Here is a 16,585-nt window from a genome sequence, read left to right as displayed (position 1 = left end):
TGTGCGTCTGTAGCACAGCCCACTCTCCATTCTTCAGCATTAAAGAAACACCCAGTGTTAATTAAACAAGAAATGGATGCAGTTCTGAGTAAGAAAACAGTATGCATCAAGCTGTACAACCCATTTGGTAAAAATGAATTAAACCATTAGGGTTTCTCCCTATTTAACACCTCATTAAATCCACAAGGTGTACAGCATCTTGGAAGATAGACATTTAGGCTAAAATAATGAAGAAAAAAACCAAAGCTCTGTCTCCAAGTTCTAACACACACACACAAAACACCCTCACCTACACACTTTTACAGTATTCTTCTGCAAGTAACTATTGCTAGGTATGACTTTTGAAAGATCACATGGCAACAGTTAACGGGTTATGATTACATCATGACGACAGTGTAATGTCACAAATAACTATGACATTCAGCTTCCCATGAAATATGAACGTTCTTCCTACATGGAAAACAAATCACAACACTTCACATTAAGGAAGCAACAAAACGATGTACAGGTATTCTTTTTTAAATGAAGCCTTCTGCAAAGGTAGGCATCTGAGTTTTATATGCTCTCTGACTTATGGTAATTTCCTTTACCTTGAATGCAGATAATTTAATACAGGTGTTGCGTGTCCAGAGAAGGGCAACAAAGTTGGTGAGGGGTTTGGAACACAAGCCCTATGAGGAGAGACTGAGGGAGCTGGGGTTGCTTAGCCTGGAGAAGAGGAGACTCAGGGGTGACCTTATTGCTCTCTACAACTACCTGAAGGGAGGTTGTAGACAGGGGGAGGTTGGTCTCTTCTCCCAGGCAGCCAGCACCAGAACAAGAGGACACAGTCTCAGGCTGCACCAGGGGAGGTTTAGGCTGGATGTTAGGAAGAAGTTCCATACAGAGAGAGTGATTGCCTATTGGAATGGGCTGCCCAGGGAGGTGGTGGAGTCACCATCACTGGAGATGTTCAGGAGGAGACTTGATGGTGTGCTTGGTGCCATGGTTTAGTTGTTTAGGTGGGTTGGATTGGTTGATGGGTTGGACACAATGATCTTGAAGGTCTCTTCCAACCTGGTCTGGTCTATTCTATTCTATTCTAATAAAAAGTAATAGGCAGGTTTGATCTAGTGTATGTTTTAGTTACATGCAGGTCACCAGCTTTAGGAAACAGAAAATTATGATTTACAAATAAAAGACTCCAAACAGTGATGTGCTTATCAAGCCTCCCTGGAGCACCGAGTAAACTGAAATTACATACCTGAGTGGAGTTAGATAGTTGGTTTTTCCACGGCTCCTCTGCGCTGCTGGTCAGGTTTGTGCGGTTATGAGGTAGAGAGAGTGCGTTTTGCTGCAGGTAAGGCACGTTTCCATTACTTCCACTTTCTGTTATGTGATTATTGCCTATCAAAATAGTGTCTGTACTACTCAGCGTTCTTGCTGTGCTGCAGGGAACAGGGCCTGCTGGAAAGGGTCCATTAGCCATAGGCTGCCCAGGGCAGGCAGGACGGATTCCACGCTGAGAGACATTAGGCACTCTGGTTAGAGCAACCTGCGGCTGCTGACCAGAGACAGAGTTTGTAGGCAGTGATGAATCAGCTGTTGGCCCGTTAGGAATTCCAGTAGATCGTACCTGTGCAACTCCTGTTTGTCTCAGCTAACAGAAGATGAACAAAGCACAAGAACATTAGCTGCAGAATTTAAAGCAAAAAAAGATTGCATACAATGATTGTACAAGGTTTGTGTACTTCACTGTCAATTGGTCAATTCCAATTCTGTACTGATTTTAAGATTTTCACAGTTGCTGTTCAGAAAAAAAGAGATGACTCTCATGCTCACAAATACACCAAGCAAATTTTAAGGTAAGGCAACAGTCACACTTATCTTCTAGGCCCTTTAGTTTGAGTGTTAGTGTTTTACTACTTAAGTTGGACACTTAAGAGATGTAAACAACGAGAGGATGAGAGATATGCTGTAGTTAAGTCTTACTACAACTATGTGTTCTTCAAGTACAACTGCTTCTAGACATGTCCTCTCAAGTGTGGATTGAAGTTTTACGTTATCTGGTAGCCCTACAATAAAACTCATTATGATTCAACCAGGAAACCAAAATTCACCCTTACATTAAAAAAAAAAAGAAGACTTAAAGTAATGCACTAAAAGGCATGAGAATTATGTACAACAGCAATTCTTAAGAATTCAAGACATAAGACATGAAACAGACTTCATTACCGACAAAAGCTTTGTAGAGGACAAAAATGTTTTTCTTCTCACCTGCTGGTGTTGCTGCATCAAGACAAACTGACTCTCCAGCTGTTCCAGCATGAGTTTCTGTGCTGGATTTAGATTATTTCTGTTTGCACGAAGTTGTTCCAAGTGCTGAAAAAAACAGCAGAACAGTTCAGAGCCATTAAAACTGCATGTGTTTTTTGCTAACTTTCTTATATACAGTAGAAAAAAATTATCCATGGAGAGCTGTAAAGGTGAAAAAAGGATTGAGCTTTCTCTTGCAGGCACAAACATCTTCCCAAACATTATTCTGCAGTCAAACCTTGTTACTAACACTGAAGAGACTTTGTAAGTTATCCAAGTATATAAATATTACCATCCCACTAAAATTGCATGCACTGGTATCATAAAGAAACAACACTTTCAAGTATGATTATGTAGAATTGTTACTGTCATAATGTATGGTTTAACACTGTTCTGTTATTAACACTGTTCAGTACGAAGTAAGTTCAACCTATAGTCACATATGACAACACCACCAGAAAACATAATAATTAGGAGCAGATGTTAGTCAATTAGAGGGTAGAAAGGCTCTGCAGAGGGACCTTGACAGATTGGACAGATGGGCAGAGTCCAATGGGATGGCATTTAACAAGTCCAAGTGCCGAGTGCTGCACTTTGGCTATGGCAATCCCATGCAGAGCTACAGGCTGGGGTCAGAGTGGCTGAGAGCTCCCAAACAGAGAGGGACCTGGGTGTGCTGATCGACAGCCGCCTGAATATGAGCCAGCAGTGTGCCCAGGTGGCCAAGAAGGCCAATGGCATCCTGGCCTGCATTAGGAATAGTGTAGCCAGCAGGAGCAGGGAAGTCATTGTGCCCTGTACTCTGCATTGGTTAGGCAGCACCTTGAGTCCTGTGTCCAGTTCTGGGCCCCTCAGTTTAAGAAGGACATTGAGACACTTGAACGTGTCCAGAGAAGGGCAACAAGGCTGGGGAGAGGCCTTGAGCACAAGCCCTATGAGGAGAGGCTGAGGGAGCTGGGATTGTTTAGCCTGGAGAAGAGGAGGCTCAGGGGTGACCTCATTGCCCTCTACAACTACCTGAAAGGTGGTTGTAGCCAGGAAGGGGTTGGTCTCTTCTCCCAGGCAAGCAGCACCAGAACAAGGGGACACAGTCTCAAGCTGTGCTAGGGGAGGTTTAGACTCGAGGTGAGGAGAAAGTTCTTCACCGAGAGAGTCATTCGTCATTGGAATGGGCTGCCCAGGGAGGTGGTGGAGTCGCCGTCCCTGGAGGCGTTTAAGAGGAGATTGGACGTGGCACTTGGTGCCATGGTCTAGTCATGGGGTCTGTGTTGATAGGTTGGACTCGATGATCCTCGAGGTCCTTTGCAACCTAAGTTGTACTGTGATAATAAACTAAACAACTGATGAATTTAAGTATTTATTACCAAAAAAAATCTGGTCTTTATATTGGTTTTAAACCACTCAGCACATGCCATCATTCTACCAGTAAGTGTGCTGCTCTTAAGCAACATGATGTAAATGCTAAAGTTGTGGAACTATCACAGAGGAAAGGAGGTGTATGTGGAGAGGAGGGTAAAAGTTGGGTTACGCTGAAAATGCCAATTTTCTGGATAGTTCTTAAATGCTAAGCTACTTCACATCATTGTAAATCCTTTAAAAACCAACCAACCAACAACAACAATCACCAGCAAAAAAAAAAAAACCCTAAAGCAGAACAAAAACCCCAAATGAAATGAACAAAAAACCCGCACAACCACCCCAAAATCAAATCGTAAACAGAAAAAAAACAACCAAACTAAACCAAGCCTCACCAAAACCAAACATAAATTAGGTTCATTTAGAGCCTTTCAGGTCTGTATGTATTATTTTTCTACATACTTCACATCTCTTTAACTAGCACAGCATAATCAAAGTAATACATATATGGAGCTGAGATATGAATATTAAATAAACTGTAGCTCATTCTGCTTTGAACAATTGTATTTGCAAACTATCAACTTTTACATGTATGCTGGAACTTTGTCAAGCTATTACAACCAAATCCAGTATAGCTTACTTAAGATAGAGAATCCTACTCAGATATTGCTTTGAGGAAGGAAAAGGAGAAACTAAAAAGGGAAAAAAGTATTAGGATATAAAATAAAGAGAGAAATAATGAGAATGCATGAAGAAAGAGATATAGAAAAAATACTAGGGAGGATTAAAGGTGCTGGAAGGTGAGGGGTGAGGGAGTGAAGGGAGGTAAATACTATGTGGCATAGTAAATCCAACATTGTTCAGCTAGAGAAACAGCTGAAAAACTGTACTGGAGTTGAAGGGAACGCTGCTCAGTCAATCAGAATGCCTTCTGTCTCTGCACAGTGTTTCCTTCTATTTTTCCATGCATCCAAAACAGTATTTGTGATACATGGGTGATGAGTCCAGCTAGGCCTGATTTTCAAACTACGGAATTCCTGATGAAGCTCACTTAGAAGCCTTCATGAACGGAAGGGCCAACAAAACATTGTAACAACAAGAACAAAAACCAAACCCCAAATAACCCCAACAAACCTCCAAGCAAGATTTAAAAAATAAAATCTGGAATTTGATGTAAGTATGACACAAAATCTAGGGAAGTATTTGTAGAATACATGTTTGTTTACATAGTCTGATACAAGAAGCCTCAGAAGAAGAGGTTGTGACAATACTTCTACACCTCCTTCAAAATCCCCCACAATACAGCCATGGCAAAACTCACTTGGCATGTAAGTGTGGCAATTTGCATATCTATCTTTAAAACATCCCAAGAAAAAAGATTACTGTTCTTGGTAAATTATAGAATTCATGCAATGTAGTTGTTCAGTTTCTGCTAGACATCATCATTTTCCTACAGAATTGATCTCACACAGAGGAGCCACCAATGCTAGCAAGACCTGAGTGGCACTGTGGGATTTGGGAAGTATTTCACATTAAATTTCAGAAATGTAAAACCTAAAAAAGGTGTATTTTCTTAAAAGGAAAAAAAGAAAGAAAGAAACAAAAACTATTATCAAAGCTTGTGAATATCTTCAATATACCCACCTGTAGTTTCTGTGGTGTCAAGCACCAAGAATGAATTTGCTGCTGTACAGGAGGATGTGACACTGTATGGCCACCGCTCCAAACATCTGAAGTATTCTGAGAGAAAATATTACATTAAAATGAGTGACTAGACAAGAGTCAGCACAATTTTACTATCTCACTTAAGAAAGAATTAGTCATCATTTCAAGAATAAAACTATAAACAAAGAACATACTAAAACATACCAAGTCTCATTCTACCATTCCTGTACAGTATCAGAGTAGTTAACAAAAGAAGTTAGATGATATCTAATTTATAATGAAAAACAATCAAATTATGTAATTAACTTAAATGTACACTAATTTTAAAGCTGAATACTTAATCTACTGTAACACTACTGTGTGATGATGAAACACTTGAATTCTAAATATAAGCAAAGGCAATAGACATGATGACATGATCTATCCAGACTATGATTGCACTTCTTCACTTATACAACCATGATTGCAGTATAGTGCCACCAATCTGCATTGCCTTTATGTGCTTCCTGTCTCAACTGTAACCTAATTAACACATCCCTGAAACATTGATTTCTTTTTTTAATTCCTAAAAACATTCCCCGCCTTGATGCCAAAGGATTAAAACTGGGCACAAATTCTGTGCATGCTGCCTCATTTCAATGCATATTTCCATATGGTTTTGGTAGGGGGCTCTTTAGTTCATCAGAATATATACCTTTGTTGGACTAGATGTTCTTTTCCTCTTGGCAGGACTGGTCAGGTCATCTACTTGGCTAGAAGGAATCATGTGTAGTGGCAAGGATTGCTGTGAAATTGGTGTTTGAGTGAGGCCTAGTACAGGTTCAGTATTTGGATGATGAGGTTTACAAGCCTAAGAATCACAGAAGACAAAAATATGGTTCTATATATTCTTATTTCTTTCCTTTAAATCATATATTTTTACAGCCCACATATATTAAAAGGGCCAAGTAGGTATTCTGAAGCTGATCTCAATAACTGAAAAATCAGTTTCCATATGGTCATCAATGGAGGAATGTGTACCTTTCATGGGATTATTAAACCACTGCAGCATTTCTATTTAAGGTGAAACCTTTTAAAATCATGAAAATCCACAAAGGTTCTAAATTGGTACCCCCATATTTCTCCCACATTATAGGGAGCTTCTTGATCTAATATCCCTTTGCAAATAAATCAAAGGCTTTTCATCGATAAAAGCCAGTCCTGTGCTCAATAAAATAAGCTTGACCACTACCGATTGTAAAGAACCCTTAAAGCTGGGCACCTGCAGAACATAACCCAACTTCTCACCTGCTGTGCTGTGTTCATGGCACCCTGCCTGGAGGTAAGCTCTGCGGGGATTGGTAGGCTCCATGCCTCCTCAATACTAGGAAGTAATTTAGTTTTATTCTGTAGACTACCTTGTGGAAGGTTACACAACTGAGCCTAGGAAAAATTATGTAAAAAGCAAATTTAACACAAGCCTACTTTAGTAAGAGCAAGTCCATGAAATCTTCCTAAATGCTGTAGCTAATTATGTCTTAAAGAGAGGATAGATTTAAAATTTGGGATTTTAGAAAGGTGCTAAGTATAAAGAGGGTAACCAGAATATAAACCTTTGTGAGAATCAGAACAAAGATGAGCTCTGGATTCAGAGGTCTCATAATTCCTTTTCTCTGAAATTGCAAACAAGAGTGAAAGACAGCGTTGTGTGTTCTCTCTAAATGTTATGAGAACTTAAAAATGTAGACAATACAAAGAAAAAAGCAAAGTGATGTAAAACAGTATGCTTTGATTAAATGTGCAAAATAGGACTTAGAAGGAATTAAGTTCCACTTAAAAATGAAGAAATAAAATATTACGGGCTATGATATGCTTACAATACACATGAAAACAGGTTATACACACCACAAACAATTCCAAGTTAAACTTCTGTGTCACTGCTCCCCTCCCCTCCGCTGTGCATTTGGAAGAGTATTTCCCGCCTCTTAATAGGTTAGTTTTACCTGTAAATACTTTATCCGTGCTGCAAGTGCAGAGGTATTACTACAATTTTTGCTCCTAGTTGCATTTAAGTAGCATTTAATGGCATCCTGAGGCTGGTTGCAGGACTCATAGAGTGTGCCTAGGTCCATCCAGGCTGCAGCATGGCCATGGTCCAATTGTACAGCACAGATATAGGCCTGTAAAGCATCCATAGGCTGATTTTGCTGTTGATACAGCACACTGAATAGGAAGATTAGTGAAGTTGAGAATTAATAACACAGTAAAAGTACAAACAAGTCAAATACATATATTCCCCTCAAACCCCTTAACATTTGCCATTATACAAACCAGAGTAACAAGCATAAAAAAGCACAGAAAATCTTTAAGAAGCAAAGCCTGTCTGCATATCATATTTAGCACTATAAAAAAATAAAGACAGCAAACATACATTTTTTTAAATTTAAATTTAAAATCAGTTAAGTCTAACCACATGAAGGTGCAACAAAAATAAGCTTTACAGTCCCCTTGAGAGCACAAATCGAGTTAAAATGCTGATATTCTTTATTAATACAATATTAGTATTGAATTATGTATTACTGTATTACCCTGTATTATTCTTACCCTATAGAACACCATGTATCTGCACTTGCTTCTGATTTATCAATAGATTGCCTATAAGATATAAAGGCATCCTGAACTTTCCCAATACTTGAATAGCACCTGGGAGAAGAAAAAAAGAACTTGGGTAATATTTATAGAAGGTAATCACGGAGGACGGCTTGCCAAGACTGATCTGATAAATGTTAAGTCATGCAAATACATACTCATTTAGGTGAATCAAAAATATTTCCTGTTTCTGAATGCCAGGCATAAGCAGACTTAAACATCTTAATTGACATTATTACTGATTTATCTGACAAGTTCACCATTAACTGCTTAAACCCCAGCTTAATGCATTTGGAAGGAAAAGCAAATCATACCGTATTTTAAAGACTTGTATTTCTCTTATCTGTGATAACTTACCAGTCAATAAGCACAACATTTATCTACAAATGCATTTAAAACAAACAATTATCTATTTCATCTATGATAACTTAGCAGTCAATAAGCACAACATTTATCTACAAATGCATTTAAAACAAACAATTATCTATGTGATCAAACAGTTATGAAGCTTCACACCCTACAAAGTGTTACAGAATTATTACACTGTATCGGCCAACTCCATCAGGATGGTCCCTGACTGGCTGGGAAGCTTAGATGCATTTCCCACATCTCACATTGCAAGTAATGAAGCACAAACCAGCTAGTTTTACTGCACATACAGAGAATGAAATTTTGTTTAAAAATCTTGCTGTTCCAGTATTTTTCACACACACCATTTCAAAGGTATTCTGGCACTGTAAGCTGAAATACCAGCACCCTGAAAACAGCTACAATTATACCACAGGGCGTAATACCTACCTTTGGAAAATTAAAAGCTTCAAATAAAAACAATATTAAAAACACATATACAGATACAAATTTCATCTACAATTTCTCTGCTGCTTATACTGTTTGCATTAAGTTTCCCTGTTGGAAAAACAACTGACAAGTTTCAAAACACATAAAGAGAAAATTTATTCTAGTAAAAAAACAAAAATCAAGCAGAACAGAACAGGCAAAGGTTTGCCAAACATGCTACACTCTTACATCTTTGTGAGGCGCACCAGGAAAAGACTACAATAAAATTTAGCAGTGCTTTGGATGGAAACATCTATTAAGTCTGAACACAAAGGTTTCAGAAGGTAATTTTAATCACAGTTTAACCCAAGTTCCAATGGACATGTTTCCATCAGTTTGCTCATCAGGTACATGAAGACTGATTAGGCTAACATTAAGCACCCAACAAAATTTAAGCAGGGTGATGGATATTTTTTTTCAGTGCAGAAGGAAAATGAAAGTGGTGGTGGTGTCATTTTTGAAAGGTAGTTTTAAACAAACTTACTGTCCAATTTGGACAACCACCAAAGAGGAAGGAGTAACACAAGGGAATACATGAAGAGGGAAAAAGAAGAGTAGTGAATGTGCAACAGTGTAACCCTGTTCCTTTCCTCTTCTCCCGCCAGTGTATGGACTGAAGGAATGAGACAAGTATTTTTCCTCTAGTCCTCCCTGTAGAGTACATGAGCTCAATTAGCTCAAGGCACATGGAACAGAACTACTGAGGAAAATACAGGATTTCAGTCCAGTAGGTGGTAAGGTTAGAGAGGAGATTCCTGGCTCATTTTACCTTCACCCTCCACACCTACTCTGGCCCTCTGCCCTTCACAATCAGTGACAGTGTTCCTCCCTTTGCCTGCAGACAGCAGGTTTAAGAGCCCTTTCTCACAGGAAGAGTTGGAGAAATATAATTAGGACCACAACCCCAAGAGTAGGTTCCAGTCGCAGGAGACCAGAACCTCCAAATTTGTATTTTTTTACATCTTGAAATAAGCTGATTTTCAACTAAGAAATACTGGCCAGCAGTAGAGATTTAATACAACACACAGATTTTAGAATGGATCAATTTGATGTATTTTGCTGTCTTATATTTAGGTGCAATATACACTTTTTATGAATGGATGTTTGGATTTTAGTGGAAAAACTGGTTTGGGATTGGAAGGGACATTCTGAGAAAACAAAGGGAGAAATTATTGTGGAAAAGTTAAGAAGGAAAGGAAAAAAAATTACAGAGCATGTACCAAAAGGAGAGAGAGAATAAATGTGGTAGTAGAAGAAGGAACAGGTAAAACCAGGCTGGGCAGGTTCAGATTACTGTCAATGTGCAGACTGAACAAAACTACAAAAATAGCAGGGTGACTTGGGTAACATCCTCCATTTCAACCTCTAATCTACGTTCCTCCCAAACATGTTAGCACCTTATCTTTTTATACAATTGCCAGAAAGTCAAACTTCAATAGATACACACAGCCTTTCCCTTCATTTTTCCTCTGAAAATATTAAGAAAGACAATATAAGATATTCACAATAATGAATACCCTCAGAAATTTTACAAACACGGTTACAGAGTCTACAAAGTCATTTCTCACCTTCCAAGGAAATACCAGGATTGACCAGAATTTGGATCTGCTTCTAGAGATTTCTGAAGATACTGTATAGCGTAGCTTTCCTTGGTTGCCTTGTCTCCAAGCTGATCCACGGTGTGATGCATCCAGCCTACAAAAAGAAGCCATAAATTACAGAAGTGAAATTCCCTAAGACCACTGAGCAGCACAATTTGGTACAGCACAATCATAGCATTAGTTCTTCTTCAAAAACAGGGCTATCCAACAATAACATCACTTACATGTAATATTACGAATGAAACTTTTAAAACCTTTAGAACTCTATACTAAGATTACAGGACAAAAGGACCCAGTTTCATTTATCTTTAAAGTTGGTTTGTCTTTTAAGTAATTTTCTACAAGGTTAGTAGTGTGATTATGAACTACTCAATATTCCACTATAAAAAGTTAATCTGAAAATGTTGACTCATTCATCCTCTAGACACAGATGCCTTCCCTGGCACCGAAAAATGCCATTTTCCCTGACATGCCCATCAATTACCTGTATATTATGTTTACCCCTTTTATTTTAAATCCTTGTATTTATCCCATATCTACATTTGGACAGTTCTTCAGTAGAACATTGTTAGGAGGGTTTCTGTCTCCATTTAAATTGTCATTTCCTCTTCATTGCTACAACATCCTTTCCATCTGCCTTGACAAATGCGATCACCTCTCATCTACGTAACAAATTTTGCTGAAAAGATTTGATTTTCTCATCTAACCACACATGATATTCTTTCAAATGCCTTTTTTTTTAATTACACTAGATAAATTATTCATCCCCACTCTAAAGGCCCCCCACAATCCGTGCTCCCATACAATCTTTTACACGCTATTAAAACACATCTCAGCTCTAGCACTAATGCAAGGCTTGGTTATGATTTTAAATAAACACCTTCGTAATCTTCTCAAGATGCTCCTCATCTGTTTCTTTGCTTAGATGGAATTCCATTGAACAGTCACAAAATCATTTCTCTGCTATTCATATTATGAATAGAAGGAAATCCTTTTATCAGGCTTGCTAAAATCACTATGTACCACATGGGTCAGCGATGGACTGCCATTTGCTTAATCTCCACATAGCTTTTGCAGAGACATGGTTTAGAGTTGACCTTTCAGTGCTGAGTTGAGGGTTGGACTAGATGATCTTTCAAGGTCCCTTCCAGCCCCTGGCACTGCATGATTTCTTAAGAATCCACTGCTTTTCAGCCAACATTTATAAAACAAAAGATTGGACAAGGCACTGTCCCTATGTTTTTATAGTGTTCTGCCCATAAACAATCCCTTGTGGAACACTATGATACTAATTTCATAAAATACCCAAGGTTTGTGTAAAGTGTGCGAAGTACAGAGCCTGCACTACATGTCCATGTAAAACCTACATCAGCTAAACTAGATTAAGTAGGCAAGGCTGAGAATGGAACTGATGAGTATTTGCAGCCTCACTTCACTCTCTGCAATTAGGCCATACCTTAAATATATCAGCCAACTTGTTTTATACTTCTTATTTTTTAATTCCATGGGGTTATAGTATCACATATCACAGTATCACCAAGGTTGGAAGAGACCCCAAAGATCATCGAGTCCAACCAGTCACCACAGACCTCATGACTAGACCATGGCACCAAGTGCCATGTCCAATCCCCTCTTCAACACCTCCAGGGACGGTGACTCCACCACCTCCCTGGGCAGCACATTCCAATAGCCAATTACTCTTTCTGGGAAGAACTTTCTCCTCACCTCGAGCCTAAACTTCCCCAGGCACAGCTTGAGACTGTGTGCTCTTGTTCTGGTGCTGGTTGCTAGAGAGAAGAGACCAACCCCCTCCTGGCTACAGCCACCTTTGTAGTTGTAGAGAGCAATGAGGTCACCCCTGAGCCGCCTCCTCTTCTCCAGGCTAAACAATCCCAGCTCCCTCAGCCTCTCCTCATAGGGCTTGTGCTCAAGGCCTCTCCCCAGCCTCATTGACCTTCTCTGGACACATTCAAGTGTTTTGATGTCCTTCTTAAACTGAGGGGCCCGGAACTGGGCACAGTACTCAAGGTGTGGCCTAACCAATGCAAGTACAGGGGCACAATGACTTCCCTGCTCCTGCTGACCACACTATTACTGTTAACAGTCACAGCAACACTTTTGCAAATGAAAGTGCAAAGGAGCTGGGGCTGTTTAGTTTGAAAAAGAGGAGGCTCAGTGGGGGGAGACCTCATTGCTCTCTAGAACTACCTGGGTATGTTTAGACTGGATATTAGGAAAGAAATTTTTATGGAAAGTGTGGTCAGGCATTGGAATGTGCTGCCCAGGGAGGTGGTTGACTCACCAACCCTGGATGTGTTTAAAGGTCATTTGGATGTGGTGCTTGGAGATACGGTTTAGGGGTGAACCTTGTAGAGTGGGGTTATCGGTTGAACTTGGTGACCCTGAGTCTTTTTTCCAACCTGACTATTTCTGTGATTCCGTGAAAGACAAACTTCTCCTAAAAGAAAATCTTATCTATTGAGTAACATTTTCTTGGGGTACTTTAAGAAGTATCTATTGGAAACTGTTGTCAGAAATAGAAGTTTGAGTATTTCCTGGACTGCAAAAAAATGGCAAGTGGTTACAGTGCTGAGAAAAAAAAAGAAAAAAACCCTACTTTATCTTGTCTGAAGATGGATTAAATCAAAACTATGCTCATGACACAATACAAAACATATCCAAACAAATCAAATCAAGATCAGTAATTTTTGCACAGACACAGTTTAGAATTGACCCTTCACTGCTGGGTCAAGTGTTGAGACTAGATGATCTTTTGAGGTCTCTTCCAACAGGCTGTATTCTGTGATTCTATGACACATATACAACTTTCTTTCATGGACTTCATAAACAAAGTATGATCTTGATTCAAACCTCAAGTCACTGAATTTCTTAAACATGCATTTGCTTTAAGTAAAAACAGCTTATGTGAAGGTGGTTGTGGTTACCAGAACGCACCTGTGTAACTGCTGTACAGTAAGGATAAATGTACCAGGTGCAGTGCCAGGCAAAGCCTGAGATAAAGGTAAGAGTTCAGGGATTACAAACAAAGGTAAAAAAGACATCAAACAATTTCTGAATCTTTGGGAATATTGTGTGGTATTGTCTATTTGCTGTTTCATCAGAAGGTTGTGGACTTGAAAGATAACACTGTATCTTCATACTGAGGGTCACTGATAAAAAGACTGAGTCTATTTTCTAGGAAACAGAAACGAGAACCAGCTATCTTTATCTAGTTTCACTACTGCAACAAGGGTGGCTTCCCAATTTGATCTTCCTGTGCAGGAAGTGAAAAAGTCAGAAAGTAAGAGAGAGGCTGAGGGAGAACAAATGAAAGTTTTTTACTAGAACAGCACCAGTAAAGGAAACGGGATCTCCTCGTGCATAAAATGAACAACGTAGAGAAAGAGGCCAAGGGAAAAAGAAAACCTGGTTGCAAAACCTGCCTCAAGTTCTCAACTATCTTACTGACTACACTTCCACTCTTGGGGTATTTATAACCTAAAAAACAAACCCACAGATTTTGTCCAAACTTCACAAATGTTCTAGGCTCTTTTCCAGGTCTTTACAATTTAATTTATAACAAATCCCTATGTTGCCTCCACAAGAGGATGTGCTAGCCTAGCACAATTATGCTTATTAATCACTCTGATGCTAAACTTGTCACAACTGATTTTCCCCAGTAAGTATCATCATCTCAATGGTCTCTGAAGAGATAAGCCTCTTCCCCCTTTTAGCATCTCGTGGTGTCTCATCCAATTATGTGGCTACTACCTAAGAACAAGAGTGCTCGGGACCCTCTTAACAGATGCTTATGGTGTTCTTACACTCTTCTTTATGCAACTGCTGAGTACAACTGGAGAAAGAATACCAGCACAGATTTGATCTTCAGTCTCATTAATTTGATGCAATTTTAGGCAAATAGTGAAAAATTTTGCTGCCTGGAAATCAAATGAAGTGGCACAAAAAAGAAAGAAAGAAACTGATCACATCCAGCTGTACAATCTGACTGTTGCATCCACCTGAATTAGCCAGCGTACACCAGCCCAAACAGATAGGCATTTATCTGAACATCACTGAGTTCTCCACAGTGATCTGCTCTGGAAACCAGCAACAGGAGCACAGATTTTCATAATTCTCTCACAAGACAAATTGCCTAAATTTCAACTCCAGCTCAATAAACATTAACTAGCAAAGGAAAATAAACAGAAGGCACTGTCATGCCAAAAAGATTTTTCTGCTGGAGTGAAAAAAAAAAACCACCATAGAAGCACAAATCTATTTTGATTGGGTTTTGCCAGTAGCATTCTGGCAGATGGCAGGTATTCTCCATTGTTTTTTCTAAGCAATAGTGCACCACCCAGACTATGCTTCCTGAGGAGGTGTTTTTATTACCAGCTGCTGGAGACTAAACCTGAGATAAACACCATACTCTGATAAATATCACTGCTAACAGCAAAGAGCAAAGGAAATGGTATTATTCCTTGAATGTTCTGGTGAAGACCATACTGCAAAACCAGGTGAACCATGCTGAATAAAGGGAGCTCTTATTGCTAGAAAAGAGACCTGTGGTAGGATTTTACTAAACCGCGTGTCTGTGATTCTTGTTGTTCTGGCAACATACATCAGAGTTGCAAAAGCATTCATCACATATTTTGGGAAGACTGTTTCCCATTTATCAGATGTACAGTCTCTCTGGATGAAATTGCTAACAACTTACGTTAGGTGGGACAGTACCAAGTTGGGAGGGTGGGAGAAGGATATTAAAATATAAGCAACACTGTCATGTGACAGAGAAAATATCAGCACCTAGCCTCCTGCAGCAGACTTCACCAACAGTCTCATTTGTGATGTCACACACGAAAACCAAAAGCTGAACAAATTTGCCCACTCTAAATCTATACACACCCTGCACTGCAACAAAAGGAAGCACTGTGGCCATACCTCAGTGCCAACTGCTAATCTGAATTAACTTACCACTAAGTGAAGGGAGGGGAAAAAAGAAAAATGGACATAATCAGGCTAAATTAATATTCAGAATAATAAATCAGATGAAGAACATGGAGAAAGTGAATGAAGAGGTTTTGCCTTGGGTTGAACTATTTTAACCAAATGGTCTGGAAACATGTTTAAAAGGCCTGTAGAACAGAAGTAATTTATCCTACCCACCCACTAGAAATTTGGCCTTCTAGAAACACAGAAAAAGACACTTTGGAAAAAAAGGAAAGGAAAACTTCTTCTCTTTTTATATATTTTATGATATCTGGTGATAAACATTTTAGTTGCAGAACCTGGTTTTCCTTATGTACAACATAGTGAAAGAAAAGGCCAATTTTTCATTTCCCGTGTTCTTCTGTTCTGCACCGGAGAAGAGCATTTTTGCTTCACTGTATTTAGCCTGGCTGTTCAATGCATGTTCTCAGAGGCAGAACAGAGAATGCAGAATTCTAAAAGCTGCCCTCCTCTGCTGAAAGCCCACCCCCTCATTGCCTGTAACACACACACTGCATACCAAGTCTAAGAGCTCCTTAATTTTGTATGTTTAATTAAAGTATTTTACTTCCTCTCTTATTTACGTAATTATCTACTGTGATGCATTCTATTTCGGGTGAAAAAAATCTCACATCTCATACTCGGTGTCTAAGACTCACTTTGGAAACAGAGCCTTAACAATCCCTGCTGAAGGTGAGGATGGAAAAAGAAACACACAGGAAAACAAAAGCTAATTTTACATACCTAACTGCTGTAAGACAGTTGCTTTTACTTGTGCAGGAAGGTTTTCGATCTGCAAAAGCTGTTCATAAGCTTCCTTTGCAGAGTGATACTTTCTCTGCAAAAGGAAAGAAGTACACGGATTAATCATAAGGCTTGCAACGGATCACCAATAGCAACGTTTTCACAGCACTGACAGCACAGAATCACAGTGACAAAAAAAAATTCAATTCAATTGGGTTTTTTTTGGCATACAGTGCATATGAAAGCTTTAATGAGTTACACAGCTACAGTAAGAGAATAACTTTCATAGATATAGTATTTAATATAAATGGACTACTTAAGGGAAATTTGCAAATTTATAGTAATTTGGTCAACTCCTCATGCATGCATTATGCTTCTTACACTAAAATGAACATACTGCTTTAAAGGGGAATGCTTGAGTGCAAGTCTACACCTGAAAAAAGCCTCTCTGCAAATTCCTGCCAGGAAAT

The 16,585-nt window shown here is 39.1% G+C and overlaps 1 protein-coding gene across 15 annotated transcripts in view; it reads right to left on the bottom strand.

Annotated features, from left to right (window-relative positions):
* Positions 1-16,585, bottom strand: part of KDM6A (lysine demethylase 6A) — a 168,075-nt gene that overhangs the window by 39,117 nt on the left and 112,373 nt on the right. For 5 of the 15 annotated variants that reach the window (XM_068155131.1, XM_068155130.1, XM_068155132.1 and 2 more), the window contains 9 exons: positions 16,116-16,209; positions 10,350-10,476; positions 7,900-7,998; positions 7,299-7,518; positions 6,604-6,738; positions 6,011-6,166; positions 5,296-5,391; positions 2,257-2,361; positions 1,244-1,639 (listed from right to left, as the gene is read on the bottom strand). In XM_068155131.1, coding sequence (XP_068011232.1) covers positions 1,244-1,639; positions 2,257-2,361; positions 5,296-5,391; positions 6,011-6,166; positions 6,604-6,738; positions 7,299-7,518; positions 7,900-7,998; positions 10,350-10,476; positions 16,116-16,209 — 1,428 coding nt within the window. The remainder of the gene's footprint in view (positions 1-1,243; positions 1,640-2,256; positions 2,362-5,295; positions 5,392-6,010; positions 6,167-6,603; positions 6,739-7,298; positions 7,519-7,899; positions 7,999-10,349; positions 10,477-16,115; positions 16,210-16,585) is intronic. The other 10 variants (XM_068155141.1, XM_068155142.1, XM_068155144.1 and 7 more) reach the window with 3 other exon arrangements.

This window comes from Melanerpes formicivorus, unplaced genomic scaffold, assembly GCF_026170545.1.
Source record: "Melanerpes formicivorus ecotype bairdi unplaced genomic scaffold, bMelFor1.0.p_v2 SCAF_30, whole genome shotgun sequence".
NCBI lineage: Eukaryota > Metazoa > Chordata > Aves > Piciformes > Picidae > Melanerpes > Melanerpes formicivorus.
This window is presented reverse-complemented; position numbering and strand designations above follow the sequence as displayed.